At 37.0% G+C, this 17425-nt stretch overlaps 1 protein-coding gene across 1 annotated transcript in view; it reads left to right on the top strand.

Annotated features, from left to right (window-relative positions):
• Positions 1–17425, top strand: part of CEP85L (centrosomal protein 85L) — an 84698-nt gene that overhangs the window by 59619 nt on the left and 7654 nt on the right. Inside the window, exons 6-12 of the mRNA XM_079781490.1 lie at positions 2144–2323; positions 6957–7109; positions 9071–9225; positions 13380–13497; positions 13992–14042; positions 14880–14987; positions 16823–17054. Coding sequence (XP_079637616.1) covers positions 2144–2323; positions 6957–7109; positions 9071–9225; positions 13380–13497; positions 13992–14042; positions 14880–14987; positions 16823–17054 — 997 coding nt within the window. The remainder of the gene's footprint in view (positions 1–2143; positions 2324–6956; positions 7110–9070; positions 9226–13379; positions 13498–13991; positions 14043–14879; positions 14988–16822; positions 17055–17425) is intronic.

The raw sequence follows: 17425 nt of genomic DNA, 5'->3' as shown, positions 1-17425 counted from the left end.
CGCGCGCGCGCCTGAGTGTCTGATTTCAATTCCAGGATCTTACTCAGGGTTTCACACAGCTGGCTTGCTTCTTCTTTTTTTTTTTTTTTTTTGAAGAGGTGATATAATTTCTTTTCAGATGTAAAATATGACTTTTATTAGCTACCATTAGGTGTTTTTTTTTAATTTAAAAACTATTTTAAATATAATAATACATGTAATAAACCTTAATATTTCAAGAAAAATGATCTTAAATATAATAATGTTACATGCATAAACATTAATATCTCAAGAAAAACTATTTTAAATATGATAATGTTACGTGCAATAAACACCAATTATTCAAGAAATATGATCTTATATATAATAATATTATATGCAATAAACATTAATATTTCAAGAATAAAAGGATTTTAAGTATAATAATATTACCAAAACTGTACTAACATAGTATGATATCACAAAAGTTGTAGGAAATATGAAAAATTTTCAAATAACAGGATTATTTCTATTATATTCTAGAATATTTTTTCCCTCTGGCTCTATTTTTGTTTATCAGTTTATGTTGTTCGTTATATTCCACAATTGAGTGAGATCGTATGATATTTATCTTTCTCCGACTTGCTTATTTCACTTAGCATGATGTTTTTAAAGTCTATTTTGTCGGATATGAGTATTGCTACTCCAGCTTTTCCTTTTCCATTTGCATGGAAAATTTTTTTCCATCCCTTCACTTTCATCCTGTGTGTGTCTTTTGTTTTGAGGTGGTCTCTTGTAGACAGCATATAATTGGGTCATGTTTTTGTATCCATTCACTACCTTACACCTTTTGATTGGAGCATTTAATCCATTTACATTTAGGGTTATTATTGAGAGGTACTTATTTAAAGCCATTTTAATTCTGTATGGCTAGGTTTCTCTCTCTGTTTCTTCTTCTCAGCAATCCCTTACAGCAATCCCTTTAGCATTTCTTGTAATGCTGGCTTGGTGGCGATGAACTCCTTTAGCCTTTTTTTTTTGTCTGGGAAGCTCTTTATTTGACCGTCTATTTTGAATGATAGCCTTGCTGGATATAGTAATGTTGGTCTCAGATCCTTGCTTTCCATTTCCTTGAGTACTTCATGCTATTCCCTTCTGGCCTGTAGAGTTTCTGATGAGAAATCTGGTGTCAGCCTTATGGAAACTCCTTTGTAGGTAACAGTTTTCTTTTCTCTTGCTGCCTTTAAGATTCTCTTTTTGTCTTTAATTTGGGGCAATTTAATTATGATGGGTCTGTTTGGGTTCTTCTTGTTTGGAGTTCTCTGTGCCTCCTGAACTTGTGTGACTTTTTCCTTTACCAGGTTAGGGAAGTTTTCTACCATTATTTCTTAAAACACCTTCTCCATTCCTTTTTTCCTTTCTGCCTCTTTTGGCACACCTACTATTCTAATATTGTTACGTTTCACATTGCCCCACATCTCCCTTAAGCTGTCCTCCTGTTTTTTAATTGTTTTTTCTTTTTGGTTCACTAATTGAGTGATATTTTTCACTCTGTTTTCTAATTCACTGATTCCATCCTCAGATTCCCCTAATCTGTGTATTCCTTCCAGTGTGTTCTTTGTGTTATGTCATCTTTATCTCAGACTGTTCTTTTTCATAGTTACTATATCTTTTTTCATACTGTTGAGCATTTTTAACATCATTATTCTGAACTCTGTTTCAGATAAATTTCTTCTCTCTGCTTCATTTATCTCCTCTTCTGGAGAATTAGCTAGTTCTTTCATTTGGGGGTTGTTTCTTTGTTTCCTCATTTTGGTTGTCTGTTTGGGTTTGTGACTATGTTTTAGGTAGATCCTCTATACCTCTCAATCTCTAATGCAGGACAGTGTTAAAACCTTTGGGACAGTTTGAGTTCTTCAACACCTCATTTGAGTTTTTATATGTGTGCCTATCTAGAAAGCCTTTCCGTAGCTATTACACATACAGCTATCTTATCAGTTTGACAGTTTCGTTGTGTTTCAGTGTGTGACACTTTATTAAATGAGGGGCAAACTGAAATTTATGCCAAGATCTGTTTATTGCTAGAGCTTATTATGTACTCTCCCTCATTTCCAATTTCTTTTCATTTATTCAAGACAAGTAAGCTTTTAAAGTCTTCTTACCTGTGTTTTTTTTTCCCTAATAGCCACAATATGAGAGCACTTCACTCCAGAGTCCATTTTCAGATCCATCAGTGTCCAATTCCCAGCAAGAGGAACTTGAGCAAAAGCTTGCATCTACTGAGAAAGAGGTTTTACAGCTTAATCAGTTTCTCAAACAAAGAATAAGCCAATTTAGTGAGGAGAAGAAGAAATTAGAGGAAAAGGTAAGTATTTTTAATGAAGTTAAGTTAGGCCAACAACCTTTCTTCAACATGCATGAGCGGACCCCATCAGAAGTGAGCAAAATCTTTAAAAAGTTCTTTATTGTGGGGAGAAGAGGGAGATAGGCGCATGTGTCAGGGGGAGGTACTTACTTGCCTGTTCGTCTAGCCTGGAGAACAAAGGACTAAAGAAAGAATAATTAGAAATATCGAAGATGTCAGAGTGGGTGCATGATGAAACGAGTTCCTAAGAGAAATAGGGAAAGGTTGGTAACAGACAACAAGGTGGAAAATGCACTCTTGGAAAGGAAGAGGAATTGCCTTCTGTGGAGTGAAGCAATGAAGAATGGAAATGTCTATGCCAGGGAAACTTGAGGAAGGGGTGAATGTAGAGGCTAAAGTTTGTATCAGAGAGCATGGAGATGAGTTCCTGAAGGGAGTGTAGAAGCTGGAAAATACACTCATTGATAATGCATCAACTACACAGCACTTTGGGCCCACATGAAATTGGATTGCATTGTTTTCTTCCTCATGTATTTTCTCTAATGCTGATCAAGACTAATTTTTTTTTTAACTGAAAAACATTTACTGTGTTAATAATAAGCATCCACCTAATAAAAGAGTAACATGCTAATTGACCGTACCTTTGTGACACCCACCAGCCAATCAGGAGTGAGTATGCAAATTAACCCGACAAAGATGGCGGGTTAATTTACATATGCAGCCACTCTGGGCCTCTGAGCAGCATAGGAAGGTGGAAAGGCAGCTCAAAGGCAACTCTGGCCAGAGCAAAGGCAGTGCCGGCAGCCAGGGAGAGGAAGGCCCATTCTGGCATGAATCTTCGTACATCGGGCTTCTAGTAATAATAATAAAAGATGTTACTTTTTAGTGAGCTCTTTCTTCTATGTGCCAGACAGCATGTTAATGTGCATTCAGGGCATTTTCTTATTTAATTCTAACCTTCAGAAAACCCTATGAGATATATTCTATACCCCCATTTTAAAAAATGAGGTAACTCAAGCTTTGAGAAAAGTAGTTTGAGAAATTTGTCTAGTTGCATGTGAATAGAAATTGTTAAAAAGATAGGAGTAAAATTCAAGACAATTTAACTCCACAGCTGATGCTTTGTTTGTAACAATGATTTGTAAAACATTTACAGAAAAACATTTCCTCACTAATCTGTTTTCTAATTATTATATTTAAAGAAAAATAAATTTGTTTGTTAACCTCTTCTAAAACAGGGCTGGCCCTCCTGTTGCCTTCTAAGAATGATCTTAGTGTTGCATAATACTTCCTGGAAGGAAAAACACTTAACTTTTATAAATAGAATAGGAAAGATTTATTAGTGATGCCTCATTTACCTGGGATAATTACTGGAATTCAGACTTCAGTAATCTCTGCTAATCTGAAACAACACAAAACTGAAGTTAAAAGAACAAAATAAAACAAAAACAAAGAGCTTCTCATTAGTGAGCAAGGCTGGAAAAAAAACAAGACCTAGTGGTTATGGGTTATCAACTTGTAGTCAACAAATAACAGAGGTTATCCAGTAGGAGAATGTTGACAGAGATTTGTGATCAAGGGCAGCAAGGTTGGCATCATAGCAAAGAAGGCAGTTGACCGACCAAAGAAAAAGAAGAAAACAAGGCCTTCTTTGCATAGTAGAAGACCACATGACTGATCTGTTCCAGTGGCTGCCTTTTGGAGGACATCACTGTGTCATGTTTAAGACACTAAAACAATTAAGTGTAAATTCTGGAACACTTAGTAAAATAGACTGGTAGTTATGTTTACTTCTGTCACTTACAGAGTTACTTGCTAAGGAAGAGCAGGCTTTGTTGTGCAATCCAGCACAGCTGGTTGTAAGAGAATTTATGGGAATCTGGTTCGTAGTATAACACTGAAGGGACATTGGCTTTAGTGGGATGCTTAAATCCCAACTCTGTCTCTGAGACTTGTGGTTAAGTCACAAAAAATCTCTAGGCCTCATATTCTGAAAGCAAATTGTACTATGTGGTCTTGCAGGTCACCATCAGTGCCAGCAGTCTGTGAGTTGTAATATATCACAGGTTAAGTTGTCATACCAGCATACTTGCCTTTAGTCCTGAGAAAGCCCCACTAAATAATGGGATTTGTCTATTTTCCCAGTTTTACTTCTTACCCAAGGTAATAAATGGATTCTGATGTTACTTATGGAATGAATGAGATATGATTCATTTTTCCAATTGAAGTTGTTTTAATAAAATTTGTTATACATTGGACCTGAAGAAATTAGATAAGGCATGAAAGAAACTAAATTTTGGACAAGTGTTAGCTTTAGTAAAATAAGAAGGACTATTTCATTATACCACTAATTACTAGCATTTATTTCCCTGGTGAAAATGGGAAAAGGCTGTAAAAATATTTTAAAACCCTGTAAACTTCTAAAAGGATGTTAAATGTTTGGAAGACCGGTAATTTAAGGTAAATATGAGTTTAGAGTTCACTTTTTAGGTAACTGTTTATAAATGCATATTGTTTTTAATCGATCTTAAGTATGAAAGAGCTTTGCATATAAGATGGAATTTAAAGAGTTTATTTTACATGCAAAGGTGAAAAAAATTACTACTTAGAAATCTGAGGTCTGTCCTACACAGATTGGGATTTTCTAATGTCATGTACTCTATGTGTTCTATAGTAGGTGCTCACCTAACATATTTTATCAATACTAAAATGACATTAATGGCAAGGTCTACCTTTATTTTATGTAAATTTTAGAACACAGGCTGCAAGTTTAATTATGCTACAATGCCTTAACAATGGTCTTGCTTGAGGTATGGATTGGTATGGCTAGTCCCCTTACCAGTTCCTAAGTATTTAATAACTAGAGGCCCGGTGCACGAAATTTGTGCATGGGGGTGTGTGTCCCTCAGCCCAGCCTGCACCCTCTCCAATCTGGGACTCCTCGAGGGATGTCCGACTGCCCATTTAGGCCCGATCCCAGTCGGACATCCCTTTCACAATCCAGGACTGCTGGCTCCCAACTGCTTGCCTGCCTGCCTTCCTGATTACCCCTAACCGCTTCTGCCTGCCAGCCTGATCACCCCCTAACCACTCCCCTGCCATCCTGATTGATGCCTAACTGCTCCCCTGCCAGCCTGATTGCCCCTAACTGCCCTCCCCTGCAGGTCTGGTCACCCCTAACTGCCCTCCCCTGCAGGCCTGGTCCCTCCTAACTTCCCTCCCCTGCTGGCCATCTTGTGGTGGCCATCTTGTGTCCACATGGGGGCAGCCATCTTTGACCACATGGGGGCAGCCATCTTGTGTGTTGGAGTGATGGCCAATTTGCATATTACTCTTTTATTAGATAGGATAGAGGCCTGGTGCACGGGTTGGGGCCGGCTGGTTTGCCCTGAAAGGTGTCCGGGATCAGGATGGGGGTTCCCTTGGGGCATGGGGTGGCCTGAGCGAAGGGCCTGTGGTGGTTTGTAAGCAGGCCACGCCCGCTGGCGACCCAAGTGGAGGCTCTGGTATCTGGGATTTATTTATCTTCTACAATTGAAACTTTGTAGCCTTGAGTGGAGGCCAGGGCTGGCCAGGGCAGGCAGGAAGCTTGGCTTCCTCCATCGCCAGGGGAAACCTAAGCCTCCTGCTCTCTCCAGCTCTATGGCCCCCACCATCTTTGTTGGGATTTATTTATCTTCTATAATTGAAACTTTATAGCCTTGAGTGGAGGCAGGGTGGGCAGGAAGCTTGGCTTCCTCCATCACCGGGGGCAACTCAAGCCTTCTGCTTGCTCCAGCTCCATGGCTACCACCATATTTGTTGGGTTAATTTGCATATTCGCTCCTGATTAGCTGATGGGCATGGCTTGTGGGCGTAGCAAAGGTATGGTCAATTTGCATCTTTTTCTTTTATTAGATAGGATTTTAGTAAGTCCTCCTAGATTTTTTTCAGTTATTTTTTTTAAAAAATCTTTATTTTTGAAAGTCCTTCTAGCTTTGATTGCATTGCTTTAGTTCATGATAAGCAGTTCCTTTGCAAGTTTGTTAGTAACAGAACAGCTTTAATTATTTGCAGGCATCTTCCTTTCTTAATTCACATAAAACATTTGAATATAGCTTTGCAAGAAATAAGAATTGGACTCATTCCTCCAGAGAATGACTTGCTTCACTGATTTTGAAATTATACCTCATGACTCTGTTTCTGTGTCATGCTGAAAACCCAATAACTTTTGTCAGAGCTAAATTGTAATGTAAAATTTTCAACACATAGTTTTAACATGTACATAACACTTTTGAAATGCCAAAAATAAGAATAGCCTTGACCAAATTTTCACATATGCAGGCATTAAAAACTATAGTAAATAATACAATAAAAACTTTATTACTGCTACCTCTCTGACTGCAGTTCATAAGTTGTCATCAGCTGTAAATGAAAACAAAAAATTTCAAAAACTTGATTTCAGTGCTATGAAATTTGAAAAAATGTGAATATTAGAATTGATGAAATAAAGTAAATCTTACTTGAATTGGTGGTGGTATCAACTATAACCTAGAACTGTTGGAGAATTCAGTGATGCCTAAGATTAGAATGTTTGTTTTGTTATTATTTTTTCATGGCACAAAACCACTGAAGATTTATAATCTTTTTATAGCTTAAAACTAGAGATAGATACATCAATAGCCTGAAAAAGAAATGCCAGAAGGAATCTGAACAAAACAAAGAAAAGCAGAGAAGAATTGAGACCTTGGAAAAGTATCTGGCTGATCTCCCAACTCTAGATGATGTCCAGAGCCAGAGTCTACAGGTAACAGGAAACCCAGTGCTCGTCTTTAAATGACATGAAGAATATACTTTAAGTTAATGCTTTAGAAATTTCATCACTTTTATAATTTTAAATTTTAGTTATATAATTGTCTAATTATAAGTTAAATCTGTTTAATTGCTGTTTTTAAGGATTAACTTTAATTAGAAACTGTTCATCTAAGCATGAGTAGATCTTTCTTGTTAATGTTACCTTCCCAATGAAACTGTATGTTAATTCTCTCAATGTTCTACTCTCAAAGGTAGTTTCCAAACCAGTATGACATACCTACCATACACACATTTACACAATCTGACTTTTCCCAGCATTCTGTGGGGATCTCTCCAACAAGATTCAACAAGACCTTTTTTTTACTATCTTTCCTATTTGATTTTCCCTCATCCTTCTTAATTTTTTCACAAGTTGTTTTTTATACTTTATGGTCTCCATTTACTCCTTCGCCTTCTTTTCTGACCATTTTCCTTTCTTAAGGATACCCCCTCCAGAGTCTTTCGACCAATTCTGGGGCCTGTCCTCCTGAAACCCTATTTATAAACCACCTATTTTTCAGTCTTTTTTCAAAGTCTTTCTAATCATGGCATTTTCAGCCTCAGCACTATTGACATTTGGGGCAGATAATTTTTTGTTGTAGGATTCTGACCTGTGCGTTGAAGGATGCTTAACAGTATTTCTGGCCTCTACCTACTAGATGTCAATAGCACTGCTTTTTTCTTCCCCCCACCCCAAACCGAAACTGTTTGCAGACATTTTCAAATGTCCCCTGGGAGGGAAAATTGCTCCAGTTGAAATCATTGGTCTAATCCACAGAGTGCCACTATTCTGCTGACTCTAGACCTACAACACATTCTCTGTTTAAGTTAATTTATAATTTGTATAACTAAGAGAGGGTGACAGAAGGAGGACAGGAGTTTGCATGACCAGGAACAGCAAGGAATATAGATTTTAAGACATGGGTTTATACTACCTGGGTTTATACCCCATTAAGATGGCTAATATAAAAAAAAAAAAAAGAAGAAGAAGAAAGCAACTGTTGGTGACAATGATGCGGAGAGTTGGATTCCTTATGCACTATTGGTCAGAATGTAAAATCGTGTAGCCACTATGGAAAATGATAATTTTGTCATCAAAAAATTTAAAAATATAATTACCATACAATCCACCAATTCCACTCCTGTGTATATACCCAAAAGAATTGAAAGCAGGGTCTCAAACAGATGTTTGTACATGATGTTTGTTCATAACAACATTATTTGCAATAGCCAAAAGTTGGAGGCAACTAGTGCCCACCAATGGATGAATGCATAAGCAAGATGTGGCATATGCACACCAGTTAGCCTTAAAAAGGAAGGGAGTTCTGACACATGCTACAAGATGGATGAACCTGAGGGTAATTTCTTATGTAAAATAAGCCAGTCACAAAGAGATAAATATTGTATGAGGTCCCTGGAGTAGACAGATTCATAGAGACGGAAAGTCAAAGTGTGGTTGCCAGGGGTTAGGGGAGAAGTGGATAGGGAGTTGACAATGGGTATAAAGTTTGTTTTGCAAGATAAAAAGAGTTCTGATTATTAGTTGTACAAGTATGTGAATGTACTTAACACTACTGAAATGTACAGTTAAAAAGGTTAAGATGGTAGTTTTTTGGTTATGTATATTTTGCCACAATTAAAAATATAATTTTTTTAAAATTCCCCAAATTGAGATCATTCACCTTCTCTCGCTGTCTTCTAGAACTTTTTGATTCCATTCTCTTCTTCTCCATAATTTCATTCTCCCAGCTCTTTTTACACAAAGTAGGAGATAAAGTGTTAGTAAGTGGATGAAATGAAAACACGTAGTGTGATTTTAACCAGTGTATTAATCTTTGAGAACACAGTAACAATTTCTAGTAGAAAGACATTTAATATTTCATGTTTTATGAACTTTAAAACATTTCTTCTTAGCTGCAGATTCTAGAAGAAAAAAACAAGAATTTGCAAGAGACTTTGATAGATGTGGAAAAAAAGCTTGAAGAGATGAAAAAACAGTGTCAAGACAAAGAGGCACAGTTAATATGCCAGAAAAAGAAAGAAAAGGAGTTGGTAACTACGGTTCAGAAGTAAGAAAACTTTCAGTAATTCTTTTGTTATTTTTAAATTATTTATACTTTTCATAAAGCATTTCACTTAAAATACATTAATTTATAATTATTACTCTTTATTCTTTTTATCTTAACGATGTCTTATTAAGAACCAGAAGTACTGTGTCCTTAAAACAGGTTGTCTCAGTTGTTGTTTAACATTTTAATGCAACATCCTGTCATCTTGCCGAAGGGAGAGAAGTGAAAACGCTAAGTAACAGGAAGAGGGGCAGCCAGGCACTCAGACCGCACTCCTCCGTGGGATGTCCAGTGAAGTCACTGGCTCCTCTTCCCCGAGCCGCAGAGGGACAGACAGGGCCGTTTGCCACGTACTTTTCAGTTTGGCTGACACATCTTGCCTCATGGGATCTTTGCTTTTAAATCACTGCAGTTAGAATTAAAGGGAATATTTTTTGTTAGTATATTTAGCTACTGTATTCAAGCTGGGAAATTAATATTGGATTCCTGAAAAAAATCTGGGCAACTGTGTTATATATGCGTGTACACACATACTCTCTTATCTTGTAAAACTTAAATTTAATAGATTATTGATCATAAATAGATAAAATATCCTGAAGAATGAGACAACAAAGGAACAGAAAGCTAAATTTAAGAAATATACTCTTCATGCTTATATCAATTATATATAACTCAGTGTATTCTCAGCTGTTTAATCAAAATCTGATGATTCTATGTTAATATTGCTTTACTACTTTCAGAGTCTTAAGTATGCCTGGTCTCCTTTTCATTCTTGGATTTCAGTGCAGAAAATTCCAATTTCTGGGACAATTCAGTATTATTCAGTGTTTCTGAGCTAAGCTCCAGAAAAATTCATACACTTTGATTCTACCTTTACTTTTCTCCTATTTTCTGCTTTCTTGCTCTTTAAGGGAACTTTTTGTAACTCCACATCTTATATCCTATCTCTCGTCTCAAAATAGCTTTATGACTTCCACTAATTCTACCATATATCTTTTTCTGTCATCTTACTGATAAAATGAAAAGAGGTAATGTATCTGTTCTCTTTTAATAGGGCATTATGACTATAAACTCAAGCTGTGTTGTTTTATGAATATGGAATTAAGAACACTTGAAAATAATTTGAATGTTTGTTTTGTTCCAGTGTGTGCTTTTACATATTTAATATGATTTTATACCTTCTCTTTAGGTTTTTTGCTGTTATTAGGTTTTTGGAGAACATTGAGACTGGTATTTTTTTATTTGGAAAGACTTAGTACAGTGCATTTCAGAATACATTTTCCATTTCCTAATTGTATCTTGATACTCTCTGAGATGATATTATCCCAGAAAATTTCGCTCGATTTCAAAAGGGTGCAGAGAACCAGAGAAGGTCTTCTATAATTCTCAGTACTTGTGTGGCTGTGGCGTCACTGGACTTTGGGGGCAGGAGTGTTATTTCCATTTCCTCAGCTAAATGACACAGTGTTCCCTAAGTGCCAGAACTGCAGATGTGTATGTGACTTCCAATTCTATCGTGACAGCTTTCGGTTTTGTATAATATCTCTTAAGTTCCCTGCTTTATGAATACATAAGAACTTTTGAGATTTCAAAAGAAATGAGAAAAGTTTGCATATTACAAAACTAAGTAAATATGTGGGTATGACCCCTAATAATGCAATAGTTGATACCTTTGCTGGTCAAGAGATTTATTACTTTTCTAATTGAGCATCTTCTCTAATAAAATGGTAATATGCAAATTAACCATCACTCTGCTACATAAGCCACGCCCACCAGCCAATCAGGGCGAGTATGCAAATTAACCCAAACCAAGATGGCTACAGCCACAGAGAGCAAGGTTTCCCAGGTAACAGAGGAAGCCAAGCTTTCCATAGCCATTGCAGGCCTAAGCCTCCACTCAAGCTACAAAGTTTCAATTATAGAAGGTAAACAAATTCAAACAAATGGCGGCAGAATGGAGCTTGAGAGAGCAGGCCAGGGTTGCCGGCGGCAACAGGGGAAGCAAAGCTTTAAAGCACACCCTGGCCGGGCCCACCCGCTTAAGGCAACAAAGTTTCAACTGTAGAAGGTGAATTAACTGCCACAGAGATGGCTGCCGCCCCAGAGGGAACAGCAGGCTTGGCTCTGCTCCAGGATACAAAGTTTCAATTGTAGAAGGAAAATAAATCCCAGATACCAGGGCCTCCGCTTAGGTTGCCAGGGGGCGTGGCCCGCCTGCAAACCACCACAGGCCCCTCGCTCAGGCCACCCCACACCCCAAGGGAACCCCACCCTGATCCGGGACACCCTTCAGGGCAAACCAGCTGGCCCCCACCCGTGCACCAGGCCTCTGTCTTATCTAATAAGAGAGTAATATACAGATTGATCATCACTGCAACACACAATATAGCTGCCCCCATGTGGTCAAAGATCCTGCCCCCATGTGGACACAAGATGGCCACCACAAGATGGCCAGCAGGGGAGGGCAGTTGGGAGGCACCCGGCCTGCAAGGGAGGGCAGTTGAGAGGGACCAGGCTTGCAAGGGAGGGCAATTGGAGGTGATCAACCCTGCAGGAGAGGGCAGTTAGGGGTGACCAGGCTGGCAGAGGAGGGAAGTTGGGGGCAAACAGGCTGGCAGGGGAGCAGTTAAGCATCAACCAGGCTGGCAGCAGAGTGGTTAGGGGGTGATCAGGCTGGCAGGCAGAAGCGGTTAGGGGCAATCAGGAAGGCAGGCAGGCAAGCAGTTGGGAGCCAGCAGCCCTGCATTGTGAGAGGGATGTCCCAGATTGGAGAGGGTACAGGCTGGGTTGAGGGACAACCCCCCGCCGTGCACGAATTTCGTGCACCGGGCTTCTAGTGCTTTATAACAAAGAAAATGAGAATGGATGCATGAAAGAAGACTTACTCAGTATTTTTCCATGACAGTACATTTCCCCCTCCTCATTGTTGGCTCATTTTTCAAAAGTTTTATGTATTTATAATACATAGTTGTGTCTTGACTGCATTGGGGAAAAAAAACTTATTCTGAAATTGAAATAATGTGTTTTTCACTTTTAGACTGAGAAAGCAAATTTTTTCATGGCAGGTAATATATTACGAAGCAGTACACTAAATTTGTAATACATATAACTTCTCTAGTGCCATTACTTACCAACACATCTGAAGCCCATATTGTATATTAGGACTGTCAATTCTTTGTCCACAATCTGAATATGGTATTTCTCTTTTGAAATTCTGTAAGCACGTATTGAGCCAAACTGAGGACATTGTCAGGAAGCAAGATCACAAATGCTCCTTTGTGTTTTTTTGTTTGTTTGTTTTGGTTTTGGTTTTTTGTTGTGTCTTTTTTTGAAAGACAGAAAACACAGGATAGCCTTAATACTTGAAAGGAGAAAAATAATGAAAATAGCAAAACGCAAATAAAATGAAGCCTATTTCTTTTAGTATTCTGTAATTCTTGAGTATGACCACAAACAAGCTAAAGCGGAGCTGTTCCTAAGTGTCTTTCTGTTATATTTTGGTTTTGGTCATTATTGTAAATGCTATAATTCTTTTTAACCCAAACACTATTCTACCTTCCTCAGGGCCAATACCATCCCCCATTTACCCTTTTATTCTTAGTGTGCCAGAGGGTCATTTGTCTTTTGTTCTTCTAAAATGCAACTCTGTTTCATGGCTAGCATGAGAAACTGTTAGGTGAAGTAATACATATATTAGATTGCTGCTCTTATTAATAAAGGAGAAATGTAATTCTGCTGGTTTAGGCAACAACTATCTTTACAAACTTTTCCTGAGCTCAGAATAAAGAGCAAAATATGTGTATTCATATTCTTAGGCTCCCTACCACAGTCATCTTAGCCAAGTAACTCTGATTTTGTGGGGAGAGGAAAGAAAGAGGGCTTAGATTTCAGAGCTCGGGTTAGGGTAACGAGGGCCTAAGGATGTCACATACTAAGCAACTTGACTCTGGTCTCATTCCTGAAAAGATGATCAGCCTCCAGTATGTTTTTTACTTTCATGAAATATAGGTCCTCAAACTTATTTATATACTGTCTGTAAGTCTTGATTAAAAAATATTATAGACCCTCAGAAGGGGATGCATTTATGTTGACATTTTCTACCAAAGTTAGCATATAGAGCCCATTTTCTTTATATAATTGTTTTTCTAAAACAGTTTGCAGCAAAAGGTAGAGAGATGCCTTGAAGATGGAATTCGCCTTCCTATGTTAGATGCAAAACAGCTTCAGGATGAAAACGATAACCTGAGAGAACAAAATGAGAATGCTAGTAAGGTCAGTGCATATCTTTCATAATAACATGAAATCTATACTATGTGATCATGTGTGTAGATATATAACTTAGAGTTATTTGATTTACATTTTTATAATATTTAATAGCTGATGGAATTTTTAGTTTGTATGTTTTTATTTGGAAAGAAAGTACCCATTTAAGTAAATTTAAATAAAAGCCAAACTCGGGAAATTATATTCTTAGAAAAACAAAAGGATATCTTTTTCCTTCCTACATTATTCAAAGTCTGTTTCAAAGTTATTTTTGTAAATTGCATTAGAGAAAATCTTTATCAAGAAATAGGAAGACTTTTGCAATTTTACATATGTGGTTATTTAAAGGATACTTGGTATGAATACTTTTATTAAAAAATTACACCCTAATTTTTTAAAAAACTTATAATTTCCTGTGATTTTATTTGTTTTCTTGAAATACCAAACTTTTAAAAAGCAATGGGAAAAAATTGATTCAGACTGATACGTTTTCTGGGTTTTAGATAATAGACCGCCAACAAGATGAGATTGACAGAATGATGTTAGAAATTCAGGTAAGAAATGTTTTGTGCTCATTTTAATTTAGCTATTTGCCAATTTACTCTTAATGGTTACACAACCTAAAAATATTAAAGCATATAAATATTTGTATGAAAAGATTAATAGCACTTGAGATGAAGTTGCAAATTCTTTAATATTTATCTTTCAGTTTTTTAGAACAGAAATATTACTCAGTAAATCAGTTCTTCAAAAAATTGTGAAGATTGTGTATTCCTTACTTGTCTTTGTTTTAATTGGATGTAGTCTATCTTTACTACTAAACACACATTTAGTTAAGGTCATCATGATCTAACTAAAGACAATGGGACTTTTTATTTTTATTTTTTTTATTACTATAATAATATTTACTAGATAGGAATATATTTCAAAAACCTCTGAGGATTTTTCATTTTCTTTCCAAAACGATCTGCATGAATTAGTTTATGAGGTGTTGTCCTCATTCCTGTTTGTTCACCTGCCAGTGGGAGGTCTGATAATGGTCTATTTTTAGTTCACTGTGATGGCAAGAGCCTTCTCCTTCGTAATAATTCTATATGTATTCTTCCTGTATTATCAAAACATTGACTTTGTTTAAGTATCTGTTTATGTGTTATGTAGATTTAACATATTTTACCCAGATTAAAAACGTTCTTGGAAAAGATGGTGTTTTTTTCCCCGTTGTAGACAACTGCTCTAGAGGTAATATGGTTTCATTTAAACGTGAGCGCTTCATCTTCCAAGGGGCTGGGGAGGATGATAGATCTAAACTATTCAGAATCAATATTCCTTGTTATTTACCAAATTGCATTTTGCTTTCAGTTTTAACATGCTTTGTTTACAATTCTCTTTAGTCTATGCAAGGGAAACTTTCTGAAGAAAAGCTGACCACTCACAAGATGATGGAAGAGCTGGAAAAGAAAGAAAGAAACCTACAGAGATTAACAAAAACATTGCTTGATGTGAGTAGAAGAAATTCAAATTACTTTCAAAGGATGATTCACTGTCTATTTAAGTTAAAGCAAATGTTTATTTTATACATATTCAAAAACCATTTTTAAATTGAAGACTTGATTTTGATGTGCCAATTAATTAAATCCATTATGTTTCTTACTAAAATTATAATAAAAAGACAGACTTATATTTTTGTCTTAGAATACAATTTCACAGACATTACTCTAAGTCAAATGTTAGATAGAGATTAGGCCCCAAAACCATCGAATAAGACATAAATTGAATGTACAAAATTACCCTAGGAAATCTTTAAGGAAGATGCAGTGTTGACACTGTCATTGGAACAGATTACACTTTCTTCACTTAATTATGAGATGAACTACTTGGCTTGCATTTAAGCCAAATTATACAGATAATACTTAATTTTAGTTTTTAACTGTCATTGTGACATTTGCCACTTAAATACTTCAGAATGCATTTCCAAAAATTAGGGACATTTTCTTGTATAACCATATCACAATTGTCATACCCAGTAAGAATAATATGTCTTAATATTTGATAATACTCAGTCTATATTCCACTTCTTTACAAATGCTTTTTATAGTGACTTGAAACTAGCATTCAGTAAAGACAGTGAGTTGCATTTCATTTTGTCTTATAATCCTAAGGCCCCCTTCTCCCACGTTAGTGACTTGTTGATAAAACTGTGCCTGTTTGTCTTGTAGACTTTTGTCAGACTTCTAGGTTTGTCTGATTGCTTCCTCGTGGTGTCATTTGTCTTGTTCTCTACCCCCTCTATTTTCTTGTGAGCTAGAAGTTAGAGCTAAAGACATCATTAGATTCAGGTCAAACATTTTTTGTAGGTGTTGTTCACATCATCAAATTATATATGTTTGGTTATTTCACTGTAAGTGACACCAGTACTCATCTCATTGGGTCAAGGGGCGACAGACAGATTTTTTCCTTTGTCATGTTAGAGCCTTGCAAACAGCAGGCATTCTGTGGGTGATGCTTAAGGCAACTGGGTGAATATGTAGTTTGCCAGCACTCTTTACTTTGTTGGTTTTAGTATCCACCAATGATCATTATCTGAATCATTAGATGATTAAAAGAATGGTATTTTTTTCTAATTTCATCATTCCTTTTACATTTACTAGCTGGCCCTCATCTATTTTTTTAAAAATCTTTTCCTCATCAGCACGGGCTATTTGGTTATTCTGAAATACAGTCCCAGTTGGAATGCTAATTAAACTTACCTTCATGAGCACTTTCCAGGATGAGGAGTAGATGATGGCAATTTGGGGGATGAGGCGAGGGTAACTTTCTCGAAGTGTAGTAAATCGGGAGTCATACTGACACTTCCAATTCAAATTTAACAATTTACAGCCGTTCAGGGTCTTTTTTCCTTCTTTGATTTTTTAGTTGTATTTTTCTCTTACACTGAAAATTTTGGTTCTGTTTACTATAACAACATACATACTTATAACTGAATCACTATTGCTACTAATAATAAAACCACAGGATGAGGTGTAAGTTCCTTGTGGTTCTTTTTGTTCTTGGGATAAGTCTTGTTTTAGAAAAACACATACACAACCAAGATGCTCATTATGTGAGAGACTCCTGGAAACTAAGACTGTTTGGAGTTGTATTTCCTCTGTAGGGCAGAGGAACCATTCCCATTATGTAAATTATTTTTCTCTTTTTCCCCCTCACTAAATTTGGTTAATGTGCAGATAATATTCCACTGTTTTGTTGATAGACTTAGGGGGGAAATGTTAACCTGTATGGCTTTTGAGTGAGTACCTTTCCTCTGTTTTAACCATGTTTTCTTCTTCTGTTGCAGAACCAAAGACACACAGAAGAGACATGCTCTGTGTTGGATCAGGGCCAGGAAGCAGACCAGCCCAGGCAGCAGTCGGTTCTTCCCAAACGACCCCTCTTTGATCTGAGTGTGATTGACCAGCTGTTCAAGGAAATGTCCTATTGTTTGTTCGACTTGAAGGCATTGTGCAGCATTCTTAACCAGCGTGCTCAGGGCAAGGAGCCGAACCTTTCATTATTACTGGGAATCAGATGTAAGTGGCCCATGACTTGTCCTTACAGTATTGCTTAACTGTTAGAAACCGGCCTTCATGAATTAGGAACTTCTGGCTGCATTGTCCGTATTTGTCTTTAATCTCCTTTCCTACGTAGATTTCTAAATCTCTGAATCAATCTGTGCGTCGTGAATACATGTTTTTACTTCATTACTAGGACTTACCTCATGCTTACAGAAGTGAGCGTGGCCATAGTTGATATGGAATGGCACCTGCCAGATGCCTGCGTGCTGAGCTGTGCGGATCCCTGAGGGAGTGATGATAGGTGTGGTTTCCTGACCACGCTTCTAAACATAGTAATTCTGTAGGCTTTCAATAGACCCAGCCATCTGTCCACTGGGAAATATTGG

Source organism: Cnephaeus nilssonii (genome assembly GCF_951640355.1).
Source record: "Cnephaeus nilssonii genome assembly, chromosome: 9".
NCBI classification, from domain to species: domain Eukaryota; kingdom Metazoa; phylum Chordata; class Mammalia; order Chiroptera; family Vespertilionidae; genus Cnephaeus; species Cnephaeus nilssonii.
Note: the sequence above shows the minus strand (reverse complement) of the source record. Positions and strands in the feature narration are given on the sequence as shown.